The sequence below is a fragment of the Sminthopsis crassicaudata genome, chromosome 2 (assembly GCF_048593235.1).
Source record: "Sminthopsis crassicaudata isolate SCR6 chromosome 2, ASM4859323v1, whole genome shotgun sequence".
NCBI classification, from domain to species: domain Eukaryota; kingdom Metazoa; phylum Chordata; class Mammalia; order Dasyuromorphia; family Dasyuridae; genus Sminthopsis; species Sminthopsis crassicaudata.
Window position 1 is genome coordinate 292,748,354 of NC_133618.1, and position 26,341 is coordinate 292,774,694.

At 39.7% G+C, this 26,341-nt stretch overlaps 1 protein-coding gene across 1 annotated transcript in view; it reads left to right on the forward strand.

The window, feature by feature from the left end:
• Positions 1 to 18,851: 18,851 nt before the first annotated feature.
• Positions 18,852 to 26,341, forward strand: part of TTC7B (tetratricopeptide repeat domain 7B) — a 314,975-nt gene continuing 307,485 nt past the window's right edge. The window contains 1 exon segment of the mRNA XM_074289731.1: positions 18,852 to 19,059. Within this exon segment, the coding sequence (XP_074145832.1) occupies positions 18,939 to 19,059 (121 nt within the window). The 5' untranslated portion in view covers positions 18,852 to 18,938.

The window sequence follows — 26,341 nt, forward strand, 5'->3', positions numbered from 1 at the left end:
CGGACTATAGTAAAAACAAAAGCTCACATTCTGTCTCCGCCCCTCAGCCCATTTGCCATAACCTGGCAGGCCGAATAAATGTCCTCAGTTGGCCGCAGCTGGCCTGAGGGGCATAGTTTGAGAACTCCTGCCTAGAGACTGGGCATTCAAAAAGGGCTGGCTTCATTAGCTGCTTCCTCTGCTGGTAATTTTGGATTACTTGCCATCTCAGGAAGGGGGTAGGAGGAAGGAAGGGAAAAAATTTGGAACATTTGGTTTTGCAAGGGTGAGTGTTGAAAATTATTCATGCATATATTTTTGAAAATAAAAAGCTTTAATTAAAAATTTTTAAAAAATAATCATTTAGTAAGGGTCTATTTTGTGCCAAGGACTATGTTAGATGCTGTGGATATAAAGACAAAAATTAAAATTCCCTACCCTCAAGGAGCTTATATTCCAACCAAAGAGATTACATGTTTACATGTAAGTCTAACGATATGAACTACTATGGAAAGTGATGTCTACATCCAGAGAGAGAACTATGAAGACTGAAGGTGGATCAAGCATAGTATTTTTACCTTTTTTGTTTTTATTATGTTTTGCTTGGTTTTTTTTTCTTGTGATATTTTCTCTTTTGATCTGATTTTTCTTGTGCATCATGATGAATGTGGAAATGTGTTGAGAAGAATTGCACATGTTTAACCTAATATATATAGGTCCCTCTCTTTTTCCCAGCTAATGCCCTTAACCAGGTTCAATCCAAAGGGAGCTTGACCAACTGGAAGTGACTCCTTTCCTCATACTCTTTGGCTTATTAAATACTCTACTCTGCAGTAAAATTACTTAAGTCATGTTTAAGGAGAAGCCTCCTAAAGAAAGAAGAATCACCATAAGAATCAGGTATGAGGTAGATAGTTTTTTCCTACCCTCAAAAAAAAATCTAAACAGAAAACATTGACAAGCATGCATTTGATAGGGACAAACAAATATCTGTAATAACTGCTGTAAAAGTTTACTAGAAGACTGATACCTAAACCTCATCTAAATACAAAGTACTTTGTGAGATTGTCTGCTACCTAAGTATTTTGAATTTCACCTTAGTTGTGTACCATCCTCCTCTGATCTGACAAACCATGTCAGAGCTTGAATTCATCTTTTTGGTGGTACCTACTTCAAGAATATTGTAGAGGTTGTCAGGGATTCCTCCCCTCAGCACAAGGCAACTCCAAGCAAAGGGCTCAGAACTGCTGAACTTTATAAGCTCCCAAAATGACCTTCAAGCCTTGGATATGATCCTTCTCTTGGGATTACTATCTAAAAAGAGAAGGAGAAAATACAAAGAGATATCCCCTAACCAGATATCCCTTGCTTGGGCAGGACATGGGTTTTGACTGCCATATGCTTATGGAGCTAGGGAAGGAGTTTGTGAACACAGTGATCTAATTTTTCCACTCCTATCTCCATCCTTACCCCTTTTTCACAGGGCTTTCCCCACAAGTCTCAGAGCTACATGAGGCCTCCTGAAGGGTTGAAAGAAGCAAAGGGCAAGGATGGAGTCACACCTTATTTTTAAAGATCTACTGAGTCACTTACTAGCTTTTCCTGTTCCTGGGTCAATAAAGGGTTTCCTTTGCCATATCAAAACCCCTTCAGTGCTGAGTCAGAACAGGACTCTAAGAATCAGGAAGGGAAGTTCTGGGCATATTCTGTTCAAATCCACCTCTCTTCCCCAATTACATAAATATAAAAAAATTAAATAACAGGGTCAAGCAGCTGGGGATGTGGGTGGAACAGGAAAAGACTCATGTAGAAAGTAGAATTTGAACTGAAACCAAATGGCTCACAATGCAATGATAGGGATGTAATAATATCTGTCTTTCTCTGTCAACAGCTGATTCCAACTAGTACCCCTCCCTGCCAACACCCAGCCCAATGAAGCTGTTCAATAACATGCTTGTAAACTGCTTCAAAGAATCCTCATTCTCAAACTACAAACTACTTTGTGGAGGGGATGTGAAGCTGTTATAAACTAAACCAAAATCCTCAAGTCTTCACAGAAATCCTAGTATAATGAGTACTGAAGTTCTCTCACAAATCCTAACAAGTATTGAAGAGGAAAAACACAGTCAGCTTCACAGACATCACTAAAATATTTGCCAGCTTTTGCCTTGTATGGTATTACTTTGAAATGGGCTTTATAACAAACAGTAACAAAATAAATAAATAAATAAATAATCAATTAATCAATCAATCCCCTGCCCTAATAGGAGGAAGAGGTATTGGAAGGGTTGTCATGGAAAAATGTAGGGGAGCAGTCCTGAAGCTTGTAAATTGATAGCATAATCTATATATTTGCAAGTATGTTGATTAAACCCTATTTTTCATTTCAAAGGGCACAAAATGTCAGCACAGGGAAATCAGATTTATGGTAGACTGATTGCGTGTGGTGAAGTCTTAGTACAGGCTTTTATGCAGGAATTTTATCTTAATGGAATATTAAAAGTAGTTAAAGAGAATATAAGAAACATAAGGAGAATGGGGGTTAGGGGGAGGGGTCCGGTAGTCCCAGGATGTTTCCACCTTAAGGTACAAACTGAGGCACCCTCTCTAGGAGACTTCCTAACCTTTTCTGATCCTTATCTGCTAAATCCCTCAATCCCAATCTTCTACCTCTATCTTTGCAAATCTTTTTTGCAAAGCTGAGTGAAATGGATTTAAGACCCTCCAATGAAATATCAAGAAGAAGACATTACATCATCAGGATTGATTGTCATTGGCTCGTGTTACCCTGCAGGAACAGTTTGGTTTGAGGTTTCTGAAAGCGGCCTCCCGTTCTCTAAAGAGAAGTTCTAGGCTAGAGAAAGCTTCTAATCTTAATCCCCTAAATACACAGCCCCGTAGCAGGCAAAACTAGCAAAGCACTAGACGCGACCGTTCTGTTTTCACTAAAAAAAGTCGGGGGTACACCTTACTAACCCCCTCTCGTCCTCAAGGATCCAATAACTTTGGTTGCCTCGTGGCCACTCACCCGAGATGCTCCATTTTCCGATTTCCTGCACTTCACTAGCTGTCCTCATGCCTGGAAGGGGCTCCTTCTAAACCCTGCCTCCTGGCTTCCTTCAATCCCAGCTAAATTCTCACTTTCTAGAAGAAGTTCCCTTCTCCACTGCTCCTAGTAGGTCTAACAACTGTCCACACTCATATTTGGGTTTCTTAATACCCAAGATAAGTAACTGTCCCTGCTTATTTTTACTTTTGCTGATCACCTCAGATGAGTTTAGGAAAACGGTTGCAGATTACCTCATCATTCTTGGGTCTGCCTTTAGCAGAGGGAGCTTACGGGAAAAGTCTACTACCGTTACCACTACTTATCTTCTCCCAAAAGTTTTTGTAAAGAGTTAAAGCAAGATTCTCGAAGTTTTCAAGATAAAGGATCGACCCTAACACTCAACCTGTGGACACAGCTTCTTCAATCCCTTTATCCTGCGAGCAACCCATGATATAGACTGCTGGTGGTTTGGGGGAAAGAACGCTATAGATGAATGAATAAAACAAACCATTAATTAAGAGCTTACTATGTGCTAAGCATTAGGCACATGATACAAGTCATGACAATCGCTGCTCAAGAAGAGCATTCTAATAATTTGTTGTTCACTTGTTTCCAATCATATCCAATTCTTCGTGATCCCATTTGGGGTTTTCTTAGCAAAGTTACTAGAGTGTTTTGCTATTTCCTTCTCTAGCTCATTTTACAGATAAGGAAACTGAGGCAAAAAGGGTTAAGTGACTTGCTCAGAGTCCTATGGCCTGAGTAAGTGTCTGAGGCTAGATTTGAAGGGTCCTAACTGTGGACTTGGTACTCTATCCACTGTGCCCCCTACTTGCCCATTTCTAATAAAGGGAGATGATATATGTGGTGTGTATGTGTGTGTGTGTGTATATAATGTGTTTGTATAAATATATATACACATAAATAGTATGCGTGTGTGTGTGGGGGTATGAATAGTAGCTAGGGAGAAGCTAGGGATATATATATATCTATATATAATGTGTGTATATATATGTGTGTGTGTGTACATATATATGTGTATACACACACACACACATATATATGGAAAGGATGTCAGGGTAACAAATATATGTGTGTGTGTATGTGTGTGTGTGTGTGTGTGTGTGTGTGTGTGTGTGTGTACATATAGTGGCTAGGGAGAAGTATTTGTTACCCTGACATCCTTTCCAGAAAGAATGGCAGAATATGAATGCAAGGCAGCTTGGGGAAAAAAAAAAAGTAATGCATATCTGATGCCATCTGAATAGGGGAACCTGTGAAGAACTGACCAATCAGACCAAGGGATCCCTGGGTAACAGCTTTGGGGATTAAATTAATTATTAATCAATCAATTGATTAAATCTTTAGGGACACTATTTGTATGTCTCTGGCCAGGTCACAACCTCCTTAGTCCTTAGTTTCTTCTGTCAAAGTAGGAGGTTAGACTTATGGCTTTTACATCTGATTCTCAAGTTTATCAAGTTCTTTGGCTTTAAGGAATTTTGCTTATAGAATGTGAAAAATTAAACTCAAGACATACAAAGGGGTTCTGTAAGAACCTGGCAAGCTAGTTTGCAATAACAGGTAAAGCATAGATCCACCTGTGACTATCCTCAAGGCAAGTTTATACCCCTTTCTGTTAGCTGACATTTGTTTACATAATATTGAAATTTACTCTTTATCATGATGGCTCCCTCTCTCATTCCTCTACCCCCCCCCCCAACCCTTTCCTATTCCTAACTTTCCTACTACCAGAGTTTCTTAATTTTTTCTACTCACCATCCCTTTTTGCTTGAGAAATTTTTAGGTGGCCCTGGACATGTACGTATAGAAAATAGGTATACAGATCAAATATTTACTGATAATAAATCATAAAGAAGTTTATTTTAAAACAATTCTTTAGCATATATATGATTTTACCATTTATTAAAGACAAAGACAAATTTGCATTGGATGTGCTTGTTTTTAAATAAATAATTAAATCTCCAAGGCAATACCAATAAACTTTGGATAGAAAATGCCATCTGCATCCAGAAAAAGAACTATGGAAATTGATTGTAAATAAACATATTTTATGTTCACTTCTTTTTTCTGTTTTTTTCTCTCTCATGGTTTGTCCTTTTTGTTCCTGTTTGTTCATGATTCATAAAGAAATGTGTATTTTAAAAAGTTAATATACATGTATGACAAGAAAAAAATAATTTCAAAAAAAGAATTAAATCTTGGTGGAATATTTGATACCAAATTTTTTGTGATGCCCACATTCAGTTACATAACCCCAAATGGGTTTCCAACCCACAGTTTAAGAAGCTTTGCTAATACTATGTACCAGAGTACAGTGGCCAAGGATTGAACCACATTAAAATGTAATTGGGAAATGTTTAGCAAAATAAATAAAAATACGATAAAACTTAGATAATATGAATGTATGGTTTTCCAGGTCAATATGCAGCTGGCAGGGATCTTTATGCATGATTTAGCAGACAACCTCCTTCTCCCTAGTTGATTGATTCTATTTGAATTTGACACTACTATTATTGATCATTTCACCATCTTCCCAGTCATTCAGATAATTTACAAGAAAGGTATCATCTTCCACTCATTTTCTCTCTTAACAGATACAATCTGTCAATTCTACCATTACATCTATATATATCCCGTTGTATCTCTGTCACTGTCACCATCTAATACAGGTCCTTTCTCTCATTCCTTGTTGATTCCAATAGATTACTGATGAGTCTTCTTGCCTCAAATTTCTTCCCATTTCAAACTACCTCCACTCAGCTGTTAGACTGATCTTCCTAAAGTGGAGAGCTTACTATGTCATCCTACTTTTAATATATTGCAGTGTCTCTCTATTACCTGTAGGATTAGATAGCAAATTCACTATCTTTTAAAGGTTTTCATAACCCTGCCCACCTCTTACCTTTATTATCTTCCTAAATCCTTTCCACATACTCTCTGATCTAGTGACATTGGGTTCTTTGCTGTTCCTTATTCAAGACACTATTATCATCTTATTCTTATTTGTCTTCCTGAATTCAAAAATGGCCTCAGACACTTAACTAGCTATGTCATCCTGGACAAGTCACTTAACCCAGTTTGCCTCAGTTTCCTCATCTGTAAAATGAGCTAGAGAAGATATTGGCAAACTACTTCAGTATCTCTGCCAAGAAAACTCCAAATAAGTTGTGAATTGAGCCAACCATCCTGGAGAGCAATTTGGAACTATGTCCAAAGTTGGGCTATCAAACTTTGCAGTGTCTCTACTGGGTTTGTAACCCAAAGAGATCATAAAAAAGGGAAAAGGACCCACATGTACAAAAATGTTTGTGGCAGCCCTTTTTGTAGTGGCAAGAAACTGGAAACTGAATGATGCCCATCAGTTGAGAAATGACTGAATAAGTTGTAGTATATGAATGTCATGAAATATTGTTCTATAAAAAATGATCAGTAGGATGATTTTATAGAGATACATGGAGAGACTTATATGAACTGATGCTAAGTGAAGTGAATAGAGCCAAGAGAACATTATACACAGTAACATAAATTATGTGATGATCAACTGTGAAGGACATGTCTCTTTTCAACAATGAAGTGATTCAGGTCAGTTACAATAGACTTGTGAGATAGAGAGCCATCTGCATCCAGAGAGAGGACTATGGGAACTGAATATGGATCATAACATAGTATTTTCACCTTTTTTGTTTGTTTTATTTTTCTTTCTCATTTTTTCCCTTTGGATCTGCTCTTTCTTGTGCAGCAAGACAAATGTGGAAATATGCACATCTTTAGCTTATATTGGATTATTTTCTCTCTAGGGAAAGGGTGTAAATTAGGGAGAAAAAAATTGAATAAAAGGTTTTGCAAGAGTGAATGTTGAAAACTATCTTTGCATGTATTTTGAAAATAAAAAGCTATTATTAAAATTTTTTTAAACTCAAATTGAGTCTCAGAGAGTCAGACATATTTAAAATTACTAAACAACAGAAACATGAGTTGTTATTATTATGAAAATAACACAGAGGCACTGTTAGATTTTTATGTTTCTCTGTATCATAACAGATGATAGCCTCCATCTTCTTAGTAAAGTAGGATGTGGCTCTTCTGAAACATAAGGGGTTGGGCTAAAGTTGGCACATTGAAGAAAAAGAAGAAATTTCACAGAAACACATAATCTCAAAATTGGAAGCATCTTCTATCCAACCAATTGTTGTTGCTCAGTTGTTTCAGTTCTGTCCAACACATTGGATCCCATTTAGAATTTTCTGGGCAAAGATGCCAAAGTGGTTCACCATTTCTTTGTCCAGTTCATTTTACAGATAAGGAAACTGAGGCAAACATGATTAAATGACTTACCCGCATTCCTAGTATTTGTATTCTAATTTAAACTCACGAAGATGAGTCTTCCTGACTCCAGACCCAGTATTTATCCATTGTGCCACCTAATTGCCTATCCAACCAACATCTGAACAAACATTTCCTCAATAACCTGTCTGACCAATGGTCATCCTCCCTTTCCTTATAGCCTTCTGGTAAGGATGAGCCCACTATCTCCAAAGAGAGTGTCATTTTATTTTTTGGATAACTCTAATATTCACGAAGTTTTTCTTGATGTCAAGCTTAAATTTATTCCTTTGCAACTTTAACCCATTATTTCTGGCTCTACCATCTAAGGGCTAGCAGAACAAGTCTAATCCCTTCTCCATGTGATAGACTTTTAAGTTTAGGGTGGCCCAAAAGTGTTAGTGCCTTAATGGCTTAGAACTATACCAAGACTTCTGGGACTTTTTGTATTCTTCATAAAATAAATCAGTTCCATCCAGTATCTACCATTTATGCTTATGTTGCAACATTTATAGTAGATCTGGTATTTGGAGAAAAGATACATATATAATATGTTCATTTAAAGATACTTATTTTCAGAAAGATTAAAAAGCCAAACTACATAAAATGCAAAAACCATATTAAAAGTTTAAATATAAAATTCAGAGATCCAAGTGGAATGCCCAAGCTTCAAATTGATGAGGTTTTTAGATAGCTATATGGACAGTAGCAGAGAAAGCCTGAAGCATTGATAGAATTATAATACTCCCTGTGGCAGCAGGAAGGGCACATGTGGGATCTTCTCAGCCTTAAGTGAACCTTTTGTTCTTAAGTGGATCTTTTTATTCAAGTGGACTTTCTATTACTGTGCCACCAGAAGTGGGGGTCTCTAGAAACCCACCTTTACTAATCCTTCAAGAAAGCCAAATACTTGAGAGTACATTTCCCCTATAAGAAATCTTTGTTCAGTCTCTTTTAATGTTAGCCCACCTTGTGGTCCTGCCTCATGGAGCCTTGCCTCATGACTTCCTGCCTCCCAGTGTCTTTCTTCTCCCCTTTGACTCATGGTGTCTTTTTTATTGTTATAGCTCCCTCTTTTAGGGTGCTAAATCCCTCTGAGTGTTAGCTTACTAACCAATGGTATAATTCCTCTTCCCTTGCTAACTCCCTTTTGGGAATAGTCTGCTAAACTCCTCTATGGATTTAACCTGATAGACAATGGCATTCTCCATCCTCATGGCCTGTTTCCTTTAATGGCTTCTTTCTCCTGATTTACTTTGAGTTACATTAGGGAACTTGTCTTTCTGATTGTTAATTGTTAAAAAACACACACACAAAATCATACAACAACAACAAAACCTTTCCTTGTTAATTCCTTCTTAATTCACATAATAAATAGCACTCCTTTGTAATCTGTGGTTGCTTCATATGATGAACTGAATCTTTATTATATTATTTTCTTTTAATATTCTTTTTTCAATTTATTGTCCTGTAATTTTTTCATATTTACCACTCCTGGTGCCAATTAATCCTCTTCAGAACCATACCAAAGACTTTTGGGGCATCCTCTACTTGAAGAAAACTACAGCATCTTCTTTTCAAGTTAAACATCTCACTTCCTTATATGGCATAACATTATTAAACCTTCTCGATCTGTTAATCTCCCTTAGTTTAACAATATTCTTCTAAAACTATGGCATCCAGAAACTGAATATAGTACTCCACATTTGGTCAGATATGACCAGCCTAGAAAACAGTGGGATATCAGTTCCCTAGTCCTGGAAATTATATCCTTAATTCCATTAATGACTATATTCAGTTTCTTGGCTACCATATCATAATATTAAATTATATTGAGCTTGTTATAGGCCACTGAGACTTATAGATTATTTTCAGATCAACTGTTATTTAGTCATATATTTTATCTTGTACATGAAAGCCAATTTAAAAAAAAATTAAATATAAGCCTTTATATTTATCTCTATTTTTACAAAATTGTTTGACTTAATTTAATAAAGAGGGGCAGTATGATGAAGCTGGCCTTGGGGACAGGAAGATAAGTTCAAGTTTCTCCTCTGACACTTACTATATGACCATTAACTGTGTCTAGGCAACTCTCCAAGATAGAAATTTCTTTCTTAAGGATCATGTTTTAAACCAAAAACTCCTCCTTGACTGGTCAACTATAGGTTCCCCAGGCCAAACTCTAATTGTTTATTGTTTGGGTCTTGATTGACTCAGAGTGAAAGTAAATAGCAATCTTTTCTCTGTTTCTGCCAGAAACCCTGAGGGTCTTCCCCTCTCAAATTTATTTCTTCATTTAGATTTGTTTTACCTAAGTGAAAATAATCATTCTTTGCTTCATTTACTATCTACTCTTTTTTTTTTTGAATAATCAATATACATTTATTAAGCATCTACCATGAATTGTCAATACAAGGATAAGAATGAATAAGCTATGTATTTCCAGGAGGCTATATTTTTTGGAGTAATAAAAGTGTACCTACATAGGTATATCCAAAACAAATATTGGGTATAGGAAGCAGAGTGTTAGTAATTGGCATATAGAATGAAAAGATCTCATGTATATTCAAATAATCATAGCAAATGGTGAGAAAAAAAAAGGTAGCTAAAAAAAATGGATCCCAAATAAGTTATTATCAACTGAGGCATAACTGAATAAATACCAGCCTGTCTTCTGGCCCTTTGCTCTGGTTATTTTGTAGGAAGAAAATTCTTAATAAACCTCAAATGAGGGGATTCACTAAACTTCCTATTAGTTTTAGGCACATGACTTGAAAATTTCTTTCAGTCAGTAGCAAAGGTAGGTCACAGTGAGGTTCAATGTATGTTTCCCCATCACTAAATCTATTGATATCTTTAATTTTAAAAAAGAAATAAAAAGTCTCTTGTCATCTGCTACCAAAACCAGAGAAACCGTATTCATCTGGACCTCCATTTCTTCATCTATAAATTAAAAAAAAATTAGACTCTATGGCCTCTGAAGCTCTTTTTAATTCTAAAGTTATGTTCCAACTGTTGATATAAGCTGAAATGTATACCACTAGCCCCTTCTTGGTTTCATCAGTCTACCTATCTGGAAGCTATTGACCCTTCCAAGATTCCTACTTTGGTTTGGGGGCCATGTCTTTGAGGAAGAATCATTTACTATCTACTCTTAATCATTAAATGGGTGTAACATCAGTCAAACTGAGATTTATTAAAGACTTTAGTTTAAAAGGGACAAGGTCTCCCATTGCAACCAGAGCCATCTCCAGTCATCCTGATCCATATCTGGCCCCTGGACCCAGATGGCTCTGGAGGAGAAAGTGAGGCAGATCATCTTGTACAGCTCTTCCTTACTTTAATCCACTTGCATGTCACTTGTGTGTCATGGAATAACCTCCCTGATGTCATGGTGCTCTTTCAGAACAAAGAACAAACAAATGTAAAAAAATCAGAATTGGTAAAGGACGTCCTTCGCGAATGCTCTTAAATTGATTAAATGGTAAGTATTTTTTTTTAAAGGTACTGGTTATTTATTTATTTATTTATTTTTACAGAGGCATCTGGTAATGGTCCTTCTTTCCAATGCTTGATCTTTTGAGAAGGGAGAAGAGGAAGGGGAAATAGGGTATGTAGTAATATTCATGAACTTAGAGGAAGAGGTAATAAACGGATAGCTTGACTAAATTAAGAATGTCTACCCTCTTGTCCTACTTGTATGTAAAAAGCTTTTTAAACTAGGATTCAAGAATTCTAACCTTACCATTGGCTATGTCATTGTAAAGGGCTGAAACTCTAAGTTGATGCACTGGGGTTGGACAACCGAACACTTAAGGCTAATTACCAATTGGACAATAATCTATTAGCATATTCTTGGAAAAATGGCTCTTCCATGAATGGATGTCCATCAGTTGGAGAATGGTTGGGTAAATTGTGGTATATGAAGGTTATGGAATATTATTGCTCTGTAAGAAATGACCAGCAGGAGGAATACAGAGAGGCTTGGAGAGACTTACATCAACTGATGCTGAGTGAAATGAGCAGAACCAGAAGATCACTGTACACTTCAACAGCAATACTGTATGAGGATGTATTCTGATGGAAGCGGAAATCTTCAACATAAAGAAGATCCAACTCACTTCCAGTTGATCAATGATGGACAGAGGTAGCTACACCCAGAGAAGAAACACTGGGAAATGAATGTAAATTGTTAGCACTAATATCTGTCTGCCCAGGTTACATGTACCTTTGGAATCTAATGCTTATTGTGCAACAAGAAAATGGTATTTACACACATGTATTGTATCTAGGTTATATTGTAACACAAGTAAAATGTATGGGATTGCCTGTCATGGGGGGAGGGAGTAGAGGGAGGGGGGATAATTTGGAAAAATGAATACAAGGGATAATATTATAAAAATATATATAATAAAAATTATTAAAATTTAAAAAAATAATAATTAAATATTCAGAGATTTAAAAAAAAAAAAAGAAAAATGGCTCTTCCCACTATTCTGTGCTTGTTTCCATCTTTTGGTGTATACAGATAATTGTGGGAGGGATTAGGGGGTAGAGTAAGACAAGCCAGAGTCATTTTGGTGGTAGAGGAGAAGGAAGGTTATGGAGAACCCGTGTTCATCCAATTCACTTCTACCCCTAAAGACCAAGAATAAAGACCAAGGACTTTTGCTTATCCTGACTCTGACTGATTCTAAAGTATCCAGGATACTAACCTGGACTTCATATGTCATAATGGATATAACATTTCTAAGCTTCATTTTTCTCCTCTACAAAATAACAATTCTGGAATAGATGATCTATAATGCCCCACAAAGTTCTTAAATCCTATAAACCAGTGGCTACCATCAATCTGAAAAGTACATTGCAAAATTTTCAGTCAACAGCATTTTCTTACCATTATAATTCAAGGAGCTAGCTATTCTCCTGTCAAAAGTGAATATTAGTGCTATATCATTAACATATTATTTCTAATTACTAAGTTATATGTAAAAATTTCATCTATATTAATCAGAGAAAGGAGAGAAAAGAGGAATTATCTTAGTAAGCTGATTTAGTTGAGTTTAGTTTTGAAAAAAATATAACTAGTAGAATTCAATAAAATGAGTAGTCAAAATCAAAACAACAAAAAAAGAGTCTTAGAGCCAAGAATACTTGGCTTGGAATCCTGTTTCATACTTATTAGTTATTCAGCCCCCGGATAAGTTATTTTACCTTTATTGCCCCAAGAGAATATTTAGGATTTAACCAGAGATTCCATACTCTGAACAGAAGAAAATAAATGTATATCAACTCATTGTAGATCCTTTTGAATCCAGGCTGTCAATTAGTTCTACCTCCTAGTTTGGTGTCACTTGCAAATTTGAAAAGGATGTCAACTATAAAGCCAAATCACATATATCTATATAAATTTGTATATAAAATAAATAATAATAATATATTGTATATAAAATATAATTTAACACTATCTTATTGCTATATCATGTTATTATATGATATTTCATATAATTCATATATATAAATATAAAATAATACTAGGGCAATCCTTCTACAAATGAAATAACCATTCCAGTCTCCATCACCACATCTAGCACCCAGTAGATGCTTAGGAAATGATTGAGCCATGCCTTTAAATTTTAGAGCTAAATCATTTCAGCTACTTTCTTCCATTTAGGCAACAGACAACTGCACCTTTCCTTCTTGGTGGCAGGATAGTTGGGCAAAGTATAGGACAATGCAATCAACCTTAAGGTGAAGATTAGGGCTAAAGCTTTTCTTAAATTTCACAATCAATCCTATCCCTTCCCAAGCAGGTGTTCCAATTCAGGAGATTAAAGAAACCAGAGAAGAGTATTCTGGGAGACAGACTGACTTTGCTTTGTCTGGGTTTCCATGGCTGGAGGCTATTGAAGACAGGTGCATGTAGGGGAAAAACCAAGGCAGGGCAGAGGTATTTATAGTAGGGTGAACAGGCGCAAAGAATCATCATAAATTGGCACAGAAAACCTGCTAAATGAGAACTCATTTCTTAACTTCTCGACCCTGTTGAGTCATCTTTCTGAATTACCTAAATACATCTCTGTAATTTATCTCACCGTGTGGTGCATTCTAGAGATAGTAAGCATGTGACTCTCTTGAGTTCTTGAAATATCTGACCCATGCAGCATGATAAAGTAGATGGGACCCTATCATTTCTATATCTAATAACTTCAAACTCTAAACTGCCACTTAAAAGCTGTTCTCAACATGCAGGCTCTCTCTTTGCCTAATCTTTCTCCACATTTTTCCTTTCCATCTTAAATTTACCCACAGCTACAGGATCCTCGTTCCTTTTCTGAAGATCTGCCAGGATACTGATGAGACTGAAAGTATTTCCTTCCTCTCTGTCTCTCTCTGTCTCTGTCTCTCTCTGTCTCTCTCTCTCTGTCTCTTTCTCTCTCTCTGTCTCTCTGTCTCTCTCTGTCTCTCTCTCTCTCTCTCTCTCTCTCTCTCTCTCTCTCTCTCTCTCTCTCTCTCTCTCTCTCTCTTCATGACTCTTCTGGTTCCCTTCCTTTTTTCCAGTATGTTCATCCTTCCCATTCTCCCTATATGTCTTTCTTTCATCTTATTATTATTATTATTTATACATTATTATTTTTATATATCTTTTTTTTTATCCCATTTGTATTCTTGGTGTTGTCTTCTCCTTCCTCCATGTTCCTTCCCTTCTTCATCCTTCCTCTCTTTCAGCTTTTACCTGTCCCTCCCTACTCACCCATATATCTCTTCCTTATCCTATTTTCTTCTCTTCCCTTTATAGCTATCCGTCTTTCCTCTTTTTCTCTTTCCTTCTTATTCCTTCCCCCTTTCTCCATGTTCCCTCTTCTTTCTCCTTTTTTCTACTTCCTATTCCTCCCTCTTTTTTCTTGTGCCCCTTCATTTTCCTCCTTCTTTGCCCCTCCCCTTTTCGCACATATCACCTCTCTTTCTCCTCAAGATATTCTCAATTTCCCATCCCCATGCTTTTCCTCCATACTCGACTCATCTGTTAAAGGATACCTTACAATGCTAGACTTGAAGAGAAAGAACCAGGTTCATAGAGGTCATATACTTCATTGCCATTATTAACACTCCTCCTTTGTTAAGTACCCACAAAATCTTGTACCTGTGGTTCTCAAGTTGATGTCTTTCAAAATATTAGCTTGAGGACACCAAGCCCATGCAGTCTCCAGCTTGGCTCCCTTCCTGCAAGGCATCCTGGGTTGGATTTGGCCCAAAGGCTATGATTTTCATACCCTTGTCAAACTTGTAAAACCTGAAAACCCAGAAATAAGATGCCAGCCTAATTACTATTATTAACATTAAATACTTCCTACTTCTAAATTTCTTGGCATGCTACCTCCAGATAATCTTACCTGCAATTTAGATTAATTTTTACACAATTATTTATTTACTTTTCTCTAGGTTTTTGCAGCAACAACTCTTCTAGGCTCCTACTTGATGGACATAGAGCTGTAGTTTCATAGAATTGGAAAGGATTTTGAGAGGCCAGGCGTTTTAAGGCTACAGGTTTTATACAGGTAAACATTTAACTATTCAGCTTGTAGGGTTGATTTGTTTTCTCTCTTCCAATGCCTAGTGTATACTCTTTTTGTTAAATTTTAGTTATTTTCTAACATATCCATTCCCATTTTGCTCAATTAAACCAGCAAGGTCAAGATCTTATAGTATTTCACTTGAAGTGAAAATTGTCAGTTTCTTTGTCAGTTTCATCTTCATTCACATGAGCTATTTTCATTGTGTTCTGCGCTAACATTGGAACCCCAGTATTGTTTTGACATTCAAATGACATTGTAGTGTGAAGATTGTGCCTGATACTTTGTTTTTATACACTGTTGCTAGGGTCACTGTAGGTGGGTTATGCAGTGTAGACAGTCCAAATTAGCTTATATTCTGTTTTCCCTATACTAACAGAAAGGCAGCAATGTAGCAATTATCCATCAAAGGTGCATAATATCTGAATTGTCCACTTTCTGGCATTCCAATCAAGCCTTTGGACAAGTAGTCTCATCAAATTCTATTTGGACTCTGATAACTGCTAGGCTCAAGAACTATGAATGGCAGTGTTCAGAAGTTAACTCCCCCCCCCCAGAGGCTAGATTCATAATTTAGCTACAAGGATCATATTTCTCAATATTATTTTGAAAAATAGGAGATCTAGGGCTCTGTCTTCATTTCACATTTGGAATTTTATAGCCCTGTCAAGTGGCCCTTCCACATTTGCTGAAACAGTACACTGTAGCCATATGATTCATTGAATATCATGAAAATGGAAGAGAAGTTTAATGCTTAAACTTGTAAAGCTTCTTGTCTAAACATCATCCCAAATTCCTCCCCTTTGCCTTTCCAAATATGGGGGTGTTTTATATGTATATGTGTGCTAATGGGAACAATGCAGAACCACCCATTCCTAATGATCATATATAGGACTAAGGAAGGTGGTATATATCTGAAGCTAGGTACTGGAGTTAAGATGGGATGGGTGGATGGAGCTAATTAGATGGTGCAGTAATCTGTAAAATGAGCTAAAGAAGGAAATGGCAAGTCACTAAGAGTTGGACACAATTGAAACGACTAAATAGCCACACTGTGTATCTGGAACCCCTCTTGGATTTAGGAATTATATTTTTTATTTACTTTGATTTTCAATAGTATTTTATTTTTCCAAAGTCATGTAAAGATAGTTTTCAATATTCATGTTTTTTGAGATTTTGTGCTCCAATTTTTTTCTTCCTTCTTCCTCTTCCTGATAATAAGTAATCTAATATAGATTAAATGTGCAATTCTTTTTAATATATTTCCATATTTATTATGCTGTGCAAGAAAAATTATATTAAAAGATGAAAAAACCATAAGAAAGAAAAAACAAAAACAAAAAAAGGAGAAAATATGATCACCTATAGGAATAGTGACTAGGATGGGATGTCTACCTTTTGTGACTGTTGCACTCTATCATATCTATGCCCTGTTCCAGCTCTGCTAGGACCAACTTATTCTTGCCAAATTCACTGTTCCATAGATTTATCCTGTTCTTTATCATACTTGAATCTTTCACGATGTCATCTTTGCTTACGGAATCTATCTCCCTCCCCACCCTCATTTCCTTTTTCCATTTTTGCCTATTAATATCTTTTCAATTCCCAATTCAAAGACTCCCTCCCTAACTGAAATCCTCCCTAATTCCCTCAAGTCCAGAGTTATTTCTCCCTTTCCCTTGGATAGCAGATAATACTGTGTTCATACCATTTTACTGTGTATGAAAACAAATCACCCAAAAGTGTATTTTAGGTTTTTTTAAAAAACATTTATAGCATTAAAATAATATAGCCTGTGAGAAAAATGAAGTATATTATTACTGACCCTGTTTTTACAGTTCGGGTAACTGTAGGCCCCAGAGGTATTGATTAAATGACTATTAAGTGTTAGAACCTGGATTGGAATTTGTCTCATGACTCAAAAATTTTGATTCCTTTCCTCTTCCGTTATAAAAGTTGCATTTTGTCTTTGTTACCTAGCTTTAAAAAAATGTAATTTGGATCAGATTTGAGTTGAATTGGCAAATCTATTTTGTCTCTTCTTCACCAACAGGTCCAGGAATTAGCACTGTGCCTGATAGATAGTAGATACTAAATAATTTCTAGTTGACTGACTCATTAACTTCAGGATTGGGACTGACATTTGTCTTACTATTGACAGAGTAGATGTCTTTGCTATAGCACATTTATTGTTTTGAATCAAATTGTCAATTCAACCCAATTCCTCTTCCTAGTTCCCAGATAATTGGGAGCTGGAATTCTTGGCCTTTTTTTTTTTTTTTTTTTTTTAATAAATCTTGTGCCTTCCCTCTGTTAACTATTTCCTGTTTTATCCAGTATATAGCTTCTTTGTATATTTCTTTGTATGCTGTCTCCCCTGTTAGATTGTAAGCTCCTTGAGGACAGAGAACAGCATTTGCTTCTTTGTATCCCCAGAACTTTGCTCAGTTATTGACACATAGTTGTTCAATCTTTGTTTCAGAGACTGGTGTATCATTAGGTAATGTCTTGATTTTTTTTGTGAATTGCATTTAAGTGAGGCAGAGTTGCACAAAGTCAGCAGCCTTGCTCCCTCTTGCAGAGGCTTGGAAGGTCCCCTGGCAGGACAAAAGTTAAGACAATTGGAGATGGTCTGGGAGACAGTGGATGACAAAGCTCTAAGCTCTTCATAGCACCTGTTTAAGCCTCCTTCCTTGCCCTAGAACAAGTTGTTCTCATCTGTCCATCCTACTGGAGGAAGTCATCATGCATCCCCCTAATTCACTGATGGGTTTGGGATCTGTCAAGGTAGCCTCACCTGGCTTTCACTGGGATGGTTTAACAGAGTATGGCTTCTGTGCATTCTATAGTCATAGGTGAGAGTTGGGGGATAGGGGGACACCAAAGATGGATGAGCAGCTCTGAAAAAGGATCGGCAAGCCCTGGATACCCCACAGCACCCCACTAGCACATAGTAGATGTTTAATTTGTGTTTAGTGAATTGAATCAGACTGTTGTCTTGTCCTGGACACCCCACAACACCCCACTAGCACATAGTAGATGTTTAATTCGTGCTTGTTGAATCAGACTGTTGTCTTCCCCATTAGATATCAACTTGCTTGAGGGCCTTTTGGTGCACTGTATTGTTGCTGTTCAGTGCTATCCACTCTTCATGACCTTCAGACCATACTCTCCACGATGATTTCTTGGCAGACACTGGAGCCGTTTGCCATTGCCTTCTCCAACGAATTAAGGCAAACGGTAATTAAGTGATTTGCTTAGGGTCACACAAAACTAGTTAAGTGTCTGAGTCCAATTCCAGGGCCCTTATTCCACTGAATAACTCAGCCACCGCCCACTTGGTACATACCAGGTGCTTAATGAACGCTTTCGGCAATTTGGTGAAACTTAGGTACCTCTTCTCACAGAAATGTTTTTGAATGTGTACATTAAAATACAGAGGAATACAAAGGAAACCAATTTTATTAAAATCAACTTAGCAAAATAATTTTAAAAATAGTTAACTGTCCTTTTTCCTTCCTTACTCCCTAATCCCCCAATCTAAATGTATATATTAACCATGACCTTTGGACTGTAGGTTAAGAACCTGTCTTTGGGGGAATGTTACAGCAGCCGCCTCCCGCCAACATCACCCCTTTGACCTCTCTCCTCCCGCCCTCCCACGGCTCGGGCGTCCCGGTCTCCAGACCTGGGACCTCCTCCTCCTTCTCCAGCTCCAGGCGCCCCAGGGGTCTCGGACGGCCGCTGCGGTCCCGCTCCTGGCCGGCAGGGGTCGCTGTCTGGACCGCCGCCGCTGCCGCCGATCTCCCCGCCCGCCCCCCGCCCCCCCGCGCTCCGCTCAGCTCCCGTTACGCCGCGGAGCCGGGAGCCCGGAGCGGGAGCCGGGAGCCCGCGGCGGCGGCGGCGGCGGCGGCGGCGGCGGCGGCGGCGTCTGGGCCTGCGGGGCCGGGGCCGGGGAGCCCGGGACCCGAGGCCCGACGCCCGAGATGGCGACTAAGAAGGCGGGCTCGCGGCTGGAGACGGAGATCGAGCGCTGCCGCTCCGAGTGCCAGTGGGAGCGGATCCCCGAGCTCTGCAAGCAGCTGTCGGCCAAGCTCATCGCCAACGGTGCGGCTGCGGGCGGGGGGCCGGGGCCGGGGCCGGGCCGGGCCGGGCCGGGCCGGGCGGGGAGGCCCTTCAGCCCAGGCCCGGTAGGGCCCAGCCGCGCCCGAGGCTGGAGAGCAGGCGGGAACCGGGGAGAGCCTGGGGCGGGGAGGGGGCGCACTATTGTGGGGAAGGAAGGTGTACGGGGCGGGGGGGGGGGGGGCGGTCACGTAGGGCTGTGTGCATGGGGTCATCCAGGGGGACAGCGAGTGTGTGCATGGAAGTCACGGGGAGTGTGTCCACGGGAGGTCACAGAGGAACCAGCAGTGTGTGCGGGGAGGGTCACATAGGGAGGCCGGGAGTGAGGGTTACAGCGAACGTGGGCAGTATAAACCTGCAGGGGTCTACAGAGGGAGCAAGGAAATCCGTGCTGGGGAGAACCACAGGAGTTTGCATGAGGGAGGTCACTGGGCTGTTTGCGTGGGGGGATGGAGAATGTGTGCATGGGGAGGTCACAGGGAGAGTGTGCATGAGGGGTCACATACTGAGTGTATACGTGGGGATATGGGGGGACAGGGAGGGTGTGCATGAGGGGTCACATACTGAGTGTATACGTGGGGACATGGGGGGGACAGGGAATCTGTGCATGAGGATATGGAGGGACAGGGAGGGTGTGCATGAGGGGTCACATACTGAGTGTGTACATGGGGATATGGGAGGACAGGGAAAATGTGCATGAGGATATGGGGGGACAGGGAGGGTGTGCATGAGGGGTCACATACTGAGTGTATACGTGGGGACATGGGGGGGACAGGGAATCTGTGCATGAGGATATGGGGGGACAGGGAGGGTGTGCATGAGGGGTCACATACTGAGTGTGTACGTGGAGATATGGGGGGACAGGGAATCTGCATGAGGATATGGAGGGACAGGGAGGGTGTGCATGAGGGTTACATACTGATTGTATACGTGGGGATATGGGGGGACAGGGAGGGTGTGCATGAGGATATGGGGGGACAGGGAGGGTGTGCATGAGGGGTCACATACTGAGTGTATATGTGGGGATATGGGGGGACAGGGAGGGTGTGCATGAGGATATGGGGGGACAGGGAGGGTGTGCATGAGGGGTCACATACTGAGTGTGTACGTGGGGACATGGGGGGGACAGGGAAAATGTGCATGAGGATATGGGGGGACAGGGAGGGTGTGCATGAGGGGTCACATACTGAGTGTATACGTGGGGATATGGGGGGACAGGGAGGGTGTGCATGAGGATATGGGGGGACAGGGAGGGTGTGCATGAGGGGTCACATACTGAGTGTATACGTGGGGACATGGGGGGGACAGGGAATCTGTGCATGAGGATATGGAGGGACAGGGAGGGTGTGCATGAAGGGGTCACATACTGAGTGTGTACGTGGGGATATGGGGGGACAGGGAATCTGTGCATGAGGATATGGGGGGACAGGGAGGGTGTGCATGAGGAGTCACATACTGAGTGTGTACGTGGGGATATGGGGGGGACAGGGAATCTGTGCATGAGGATATGGGGGGACAGGGAGGGTGTGCATGAGGGGTCACATACTGAGTGTGTACGTGGAGATATGGGGGGACAGGGAATCTGCATGAGGATATGGAGGGACAGGGAGGGTGTGCATGAGGGGTCACATACTGAGTGTGTATGTGGGGATATGGGAGGACAGGGAATCTGTGCATGAGGATATGGAGGGACAGGGAGGGTGTGCATGAGGGGTCACATACTGAGTGTGTACATGGGGATATGGGGGGACAGGGAGGGTGTGCATGAGGATATGGGGGGACAGGGAGGGTGTGCATGAGGAGTCACATACTGAGTGTGTATGCGGGGATATGGGAGGACAGGGAATCTGTGCATGAGGATATGGAGGGACAGGGAGGGTGTGCATGAGGGGTCACATACTGAGTGTGTACATGGGGATATAGAGAGACAGGGAAGGTGTGCATGAGGGGTCACCCAAGGAGACAGGGAGGGTGTGTATGAAGGGTCACCCAAGGAGACGGAGGGTGTGCATGAGGGGGGTCACATACTGATTGTGTACATGGGGATATAGAGAGACAGGGAAGGTGTGCATGAGGGGGTCACCCAAGGAGACAGGGAGGGAGACATTGTAGGAGTCACAAGGGGTGTATGCATCAAGGAGCGTTCATGGGCATCATGAGCACTGTGCTTGGGGGGGTCACTGGGACTCAAAGAATGTGTCACATGGGGGTAGTCACAGAAAGTATGCTTAGGAGATGGTCTCAGGGACCCAGGATTTTGAGCAAGGGTATCTTGGGTGTGTGCACAGAAATCATAGGGAGTCATGGAGTGTTCAAATATGACACAAGGAGACAAGGAGTGTATTTGTGAGGGAATTACAGGAAGTCCTGGAATGTGTATAAGAAGAGGTCCCAGAGAGTGAGCATGGGATCTTGGGAAATAGGGGTGTGTATTTGAGTGTTATAGGGAGTCTTTTATATTTTGGTTCTGGGTCTCTTATTTTAGAGCAAAAGCTCATACCATAAATGTGCAGAGAGGTTGGTAAAGGAATGAGAGATTATGCCATATGAGGGTCTACTGGATGAAGTAGGAGTGTTTATCGTGAAGAAGAGAGGACTGGGGGTGCATTAGATGGGAGAGGGACATAAAAACTGGCTTCAAGTATCTGAAAGGCTGTCATGTGGAGGAGCAATCAGATTTGTTCTACTTGGCCCCAGAGGGTGGAGCTAGTAATGGGTAGGCAGACATATTTTGAAGTTTGAAACCCCCAAAAAACTTTCCAATAATTGGTCAAGCATAGGACAGATTAGATGATATTTTGAGTTTCTTCCAACTCAGATTCTGTGATTCTTAAGATGTATGTGGGGAGTAGGGATGGGAGTGAGGGATCACTTAGAGAGAGAACATGGAGATGGTTGGAAATCTAGGCTTGTGCATGATACATATATATGTCCAGCTGTATATGTGACAGAGCCACAACTGTGCATTCACATTATTTGCATGGGTAACATGTATATAATGATATTATGCATGGAGTCTACTGGTAGAAAGTTTGCATGGGAAATTAGGCTGTTCACAACTTTTTTATTCTGATTCCACTAAAAATTGATGTTTGAGCTTCATAAGGATGCATACTGTCTATTTAGGGACCATGGAGGTCACTGGGAAGTCAGGGTATTGCTCAGTGGTAGCTTTGAGTGTTCATGAAGGTTACAGGGAAGTCAATGTTTTATATATATACATATACACACGTACAGAGAGAAAGAAGGTTACTGAGAGGTTGGGGTGTGTGTGCATCAAGGTTTTTGGAAGGCTGTATGCTTGGGATGGGGATGGAGTCACCAGCAAAGTAGACTCATGAGGCAACATATATAAAGATCATAGACAGTCTGCAGGTTTTTTATATAGGGGTTATAGGTTGTTAGGAAGTCAGGATGTGTATATAATTATAGGGAGTCAGGACCTTTGTATAGAAGACAGAACAAGTTAGGATTTGTATATATATTCTAGAAACCTTGAATATATACAGGTTATGTACATAGAATTTCACAGGAAATTAGGATATTTATAATAGGTATAATATAGGCTGGGTCCTAGTATGACCAGTTAGTATGTATATGACATTACATAGGAGAGTTACTGAATCCGGATATGTGCATGGTACAAGATTATAGGCAGCTAGGATTGTATTCCTGGGAGTGGGTCATGGGGAGGGATGGTTGTATGCCTGGAGCAAAGGAATATCAGTGGGAGTCAAGGAAAGTCTGTGAGGATTAAAGGGAATTACACTATGTGTATGAAGAGGCTAGACTTTGTTTCTGAAGGTCACAGAGAATAAAGATATATACTTGGGAGGGAGTGCTGCTTATTTTGCAGGAATAGAAGCTATATTATGAGACATTACAGAGTTTGTATATGAGAAGCTAAAGGAGTCAGGAGATATTTGTATCAAGGCTGTGGAGAGAGAAAATGGACAGTGAGTCTTAGGACAACTAATATAATATAAGCCACTTATGTGGCTTTGAAAAATTGAGTATCAGTAAGCATTTATTAAGTGCTGACTACATTCCAAGCATTGTGCTAAGTGCTGGGTAGACAAAGAAAGGCAAAGGTCAGCTCTCCAGGAGCTCCCAGTCTAATAGGATATACAATATGTAGGCAACTATGGACAAACAAGTTATAACCAAGATATATGCTATGTTTACACAAGGGTTGAGGTTGGTATATTGAGGGAGTCACATTATGGATTTAGTAGAAAAATGGTAAGTTTGATGTGTATTTGTGTTGATGATTTACTTAAAAGTTAATTGAATTTAAATTTGAACTATATAAAATGGGTACTGTTCAGTTCCAGTGCAAAGCTCTACGTGGTCATAATCCTTATGAAAGTAGTATTGCCAATATTTGCAAGTCAGAGTTATTTTGTTAGCACATGACAGTAGTGCATTAAGAAAGGACAGATCCATCCATTTCTTTTTCCCCTTTTCAGGACTAAAAATGGTAGAGAACGCTAAAGTACACCCTCTGAGCTTCAGCATCTCTCCCAACCAAGGCCTGGTGCCTTGAAGGCATAGTTCTTTCCAAATTGTGGTACATTTCCCCGACCAGGACTGAGGTTTCATCCACTCTCACTTGTGCTGCTCCATGGACCATTTTTGTAGTTAAGGTGCCAGTGTGGCTGTGACTATGGAAGGGGGGTGGCAAATTAGAAGCCCAGTAGGTTAGTTTAAAACAAAGTTGTGGGGGTGCTTGTTTGTGTGCTTTATTTAATTGTCGAAGTTACATAAGACTATCTTACATTGCATGGAGCATTTTCACATTTGTGATCTCATGTAATCCATCCCTTTAGGCAAGTAAGACAGAGATTGTTATTTCTCTTTTCCTGATAAGGAGACTGGACTCAAGAGTGACTTGATACAAGGGTATTACATAGAAGAGCTTGGTTCTTCTGACTCCTGGGCCATGACATTTCCACTGAAAGCGACCCAGCCCTTGGGCTTAGAAGCTTCTGGCACCCTATCTGTTATTCTGGTTGATCCTCTTGACTGTGGCTTAACTGATTTTTTTGCCTTTTTTCTTCTCCCCACTGGCATCATTCTGAACATTTTCTTCATCTTAGGGAGAAGAGAGGATCATAGAATCATGGAAGGGACCTTAGTGATCCTCAGCTCTACCCTTCCTATTTTACAAGTAGACTTCCTGAGGCCCAGAGAACTTTTGTCTTCCCTGAGGTTACCTAGGAGTCAGCGAGTCTAGTATGTACTGGAATGATCCTTAGACTTGGAGTCCAAATACGGAAAAGACACAGTTAATCATTTGATCATAATGACAATCACAATTCCACAGCATTTAAAATTTTACACTTCTCTCATAGAAACTCTGAGAGAGGTAGCTAATGCAAGTATTATTCCCATCTTCCAGGTGGGGAAAGTGTAACCCTAAGATGTTTAAGTTAATTTGCAGAATTCTTTACATCTAATAATGTGTCATAGCTGGTTTGAAATCTTAGATCTTCTGACTTCCTCTATAGTAGTCTTTTTTAATATGAAGAATTTACCCTAAATCACTTGACTTCTTCATTAACAGATCCAAGCAGAGGTCTAAAGAAGTGAAAGGGCCAAATATAGTCCCAAGGCAAATCTTTATCTATAGATTTCCATTTTTACTGTGGTTGTAGCCCCCTTAACCAAGACTGACGGGGAGGGAAAGATCTGCTTGGTGTCTTTGTGTTTGTATATGTTGGTTAGTGTGTTTCGGGGCCATATTTGGGCTGCCTGGTAAATTTTTACTTTGATGGCAAAAGATCACAGGGACTTGAAAAGATCAAAGAGATTGTTTAGTAAGATTTTTAAAAAAAGACAAAAGAAACCAAACCACCCCCATCCCACCAATTAAATAAAAGCTATACTTAGAGAGAAGCTAGTGATAGAAGGAGGAGGTTATGAGGCAAAAGCAGAAAAATAAGAGGCACGACTCAGCTGGCAGTACTTCTTCCCAACTTTATCAGTAAATAGTTTTAGAATACTATATGTGAACTAACCATCAGACTAAGGCCTTTTTCATTTGAAACAATCTTTAAGCTCTAATCACTTGCAATTTAAAATAAGGTAAAGGGATTTAAAGTTGCTAATTTCATAGTTGTCTTGAATGAATACTGTTGCATTTGAAGATGCTATTAATATATGTGACCCTTTCAAAATAGTATTTGTAACCACTTTTAGTGGGAATGGATTGTATTGCTCTATCTGTATCACTTAATTCTTACTAGTGCATCTTTAATGATCTTCTAAGGCTGTCAGAACATTTTGCTTTATCTTCACTAGTTTGAAACAAGTTATCTAGATTAATTTTTACCAAGATTTATATAGGTACAGAAAAGAACAGTTGCAAGCTTGAAAAAATGGAATCCATTTTAAATGATAACTCCCTTGCTAGTTCATTGACCTTTATAATTTTCTTTTCCCCCAACCCCTCATTTTTTCAAAGTAGTTATTGTATAAAGGACTAAAAGTAATTTATAGTTGATTTGAGATAAGGAAAATTAAAAAGAGTGGATAAAGACTGGAAAGCCCTTGAAGTTAATTGACTAGAGCAGGGATTGACAGCCTTAAGGCATGCTTGCTAAAGATGGCCCTGGCACTCTAGTCTGCTGCTGTTGCTATGGCTCACTGCATTGAGAGTGTCACCGTCACCAACCTCTGGAATTGTAGAAGAGTATTAACAATACACATTTGTGTAGTGATTGGAAATTTTCAAAAATGTCTATCTCACAACAGCCTTTTGTATACACTATACAAGCGTTATCACTCCGTTTTAGACAGGAAGAAAGGGAGGCTGGGCCTTCAGAGTTTTTTTTTTATTCTGGATATTGTTCTTGTGTTAGAACTAAAAGATCTAGATATTTTATTCCAATATCATTTATAGCTAAGGAAACCAAGAACCAGAAGGACTAGATTGCCTACTTAAGGTCACTTATAAGGTTACCTGAACACTAGGTTAGACTAAAACCCAGGTCTAGTGACTCTGTAGTTCAAGGAAAAGGGGATAGGATGGAGAAGATCATGTCCTTCCAGAGAGTCTCTTGGTATAGCCATCCCCCCTCAGCTCTGTTCTTATATGTATGAGTCAGGATTCTTTATCCCCTTTTCATAAATAGCTGCCACTTCAGCTTCCTGTAAAAAACAAAACAAAACAAAACAAAAAAAACAAAACAAAACAGTAAGATTGCCACTACTTCCTCTTCCTTGTCTGGGTCCTCCAGGAGTACAGAGGTTGACCATTTCATAA